At 44.3% G+C, this 1,593-nt stretch overlaps 1 protein-coding gene across 1 annotated transcript; it reads left to right on the top strand.

The window, feature by feature from the left end:
- The first annotated feature begins 459 nt into the window (after positions 1-459).
- LOC116813543 (small ribosomal subunit protein eS26-like) lies at positions 460-826 on the top strand. The gene has a single exon (XM_032760323.2). The coding sequence runs from the start codon at positions 460-462 to the stop codon at positions 805-807; it is 348 nt and encodes a 115-aa protein (XP_032616214.1). The 3' UTR covers positions 808-826.
- Positions 827-1,593: the final 767 nt, after the last annotated feature.

Here is a 1,593-nt window from a genome sequence, read left to right as displayed (position 1 = left end):
ACAATCTTCTGTCTTTAGGGGCTATCCATGCTATGCCATAGTGACATTTCTTCCAACGTTTTATGCTGTCTCATGCCATTGGAGCTTTGTTGTGATACTGAATACTCTTGCCTATTTGTCTCATGGAACTGTGTGTTCATAAGTGTACAGACCATGTCTTATTTGTTGTTGTAGCCATGGCACCTGGCATAGTGTTTGGCACATGGTAGAATGAGGCAAAAAACTGGTAACTTTTAAAACAAATTGACAATTTTAAAAGGAAGGAGTGTTTGTGAGCTGGATACAGGTACCATAGTCATGACTGTGAAGCTATCCCTGACTGTCCTAAGAAAACACAATGGCCCTGAAAATTTGGGCCAATGGGAGAAGGCTAATGTGGCTGATGGTCACCAGAAAAAAGAAAAAAAATAAATGCTTAAAAGAAAACTGTCACTCCTCTCTCCGGTCCGTACCTCCAAGATGACAAAGAAAAGAAGGAACAACCGTCATGCCAAAAAGGGCCGCGGCCACGTGCAGCCTATTCGCTGCACTAACTGTGCCCAATGCATGCCCAAGGACAAGGCTATGAAGAAATTCATCATTCGAAACATAGTGGAGGCCGCAGCAGTCAGGGACATTTCTGAAGCGAGCGTCTTCGATGCCTATGTGCTTCCCAAGCTGTATGTGAAGCTACATTACTGTGTAAGTTGTGCAATTCACAGCAAAGTAGTCAGGAATCGATCTCATGAAGCCCGCAAGGACCGAACACCCCCACCCCGATTTAGACCTGTGGGTGCTGCCCCACGTCCCCCACCAAAGCCCATGTAAGGAGCTGAGTTCTTAAAGACTGAAGACAGAATATTCTCTGGAGAAAAATAAAATGGAAATTGTACTTAAAAAAAAAAAAGCAAACTGTCTACTGCATAATTTTGCAGAGGGCTGGCCCTGTTGTAAGGGATGGCTCAAAAGGAAATTTCTGCCCAATACAGGAGGAAAGAATACCAATTATTTTTCTCTTAAGCAGGGCCAGGCCAACTCAACAGAAAACCAGAGAGGATGGGCAATGCATTCCTGGAAGGAAGCTACTAGTGCTGGTGCCATCAGCCTGGTTGATGAAAGAGACATGATCTAGGAGCCACCCAGCTGAAAGCTGGTACACCACAGACAGACATGCTTCTTGGAAACGACCTCTGGCAATTAGGAATTCAAGCTTAGCCTCAACTTCTCAGATGAAGCCTTCTAATTTTCCTTTTCCCTCCCATGTGCTTCTTCCAGGAAACCTGCCTTGTCCTCTGCAGTAGTTGTGAAAGATCAAATGTGCCTTTTACCAAAAAAGGCAGGACTTTCATCTCCTCCCAACTCCTGTGTGTGTATCCACATGGGATTGCTCATACAGGACATTCCTAGGACCTGAAATGAGGCCACCTCCACTCTCTGCCTATGAGTGTTTGTGTGGAATGAGAGTACATGAAGTCAAGGTGGAAGACCAGACCCACTAGTCTAAGACAGTAAATGATTATAGAATAATGTGACCATGAAAACCACCACTTTGAATAGAATTTGTCTGTGATATTTTTTGAGCCTAGACAAGTTTTGCATGCTTTTGTGCCACTT

Source organism: Hylobates moloch, unplaced genomic scaffold (assembly GCF_009828535.3).
Source record: "Hylobates moloch isolate HMO894 unplaced genomic scaffold, HMol_V3 SCAFFOLD_9, whole genome shotgun sequence".
Lineage (NCBI taxonomy): Eukaryota > Metazoa > Chordata > Mammalia > Primates > Hylobatidae > Hylobates > Hylobates moloch.
Note: the sequence above shows the minus strand (reverse complement) of the source record. Positions and strands in the feature narration are given on the sequence as shown.

Bases quoted from the DNA above. Each gene is read 5' to 3' on its own strand.
- LOC116813543 (XM_032760323.2), top strand. From the start codon at position 460: ATGACAAAGAAAAGAAGGAACAACCGTCATGCCAAAAAGGGCCGCGGC.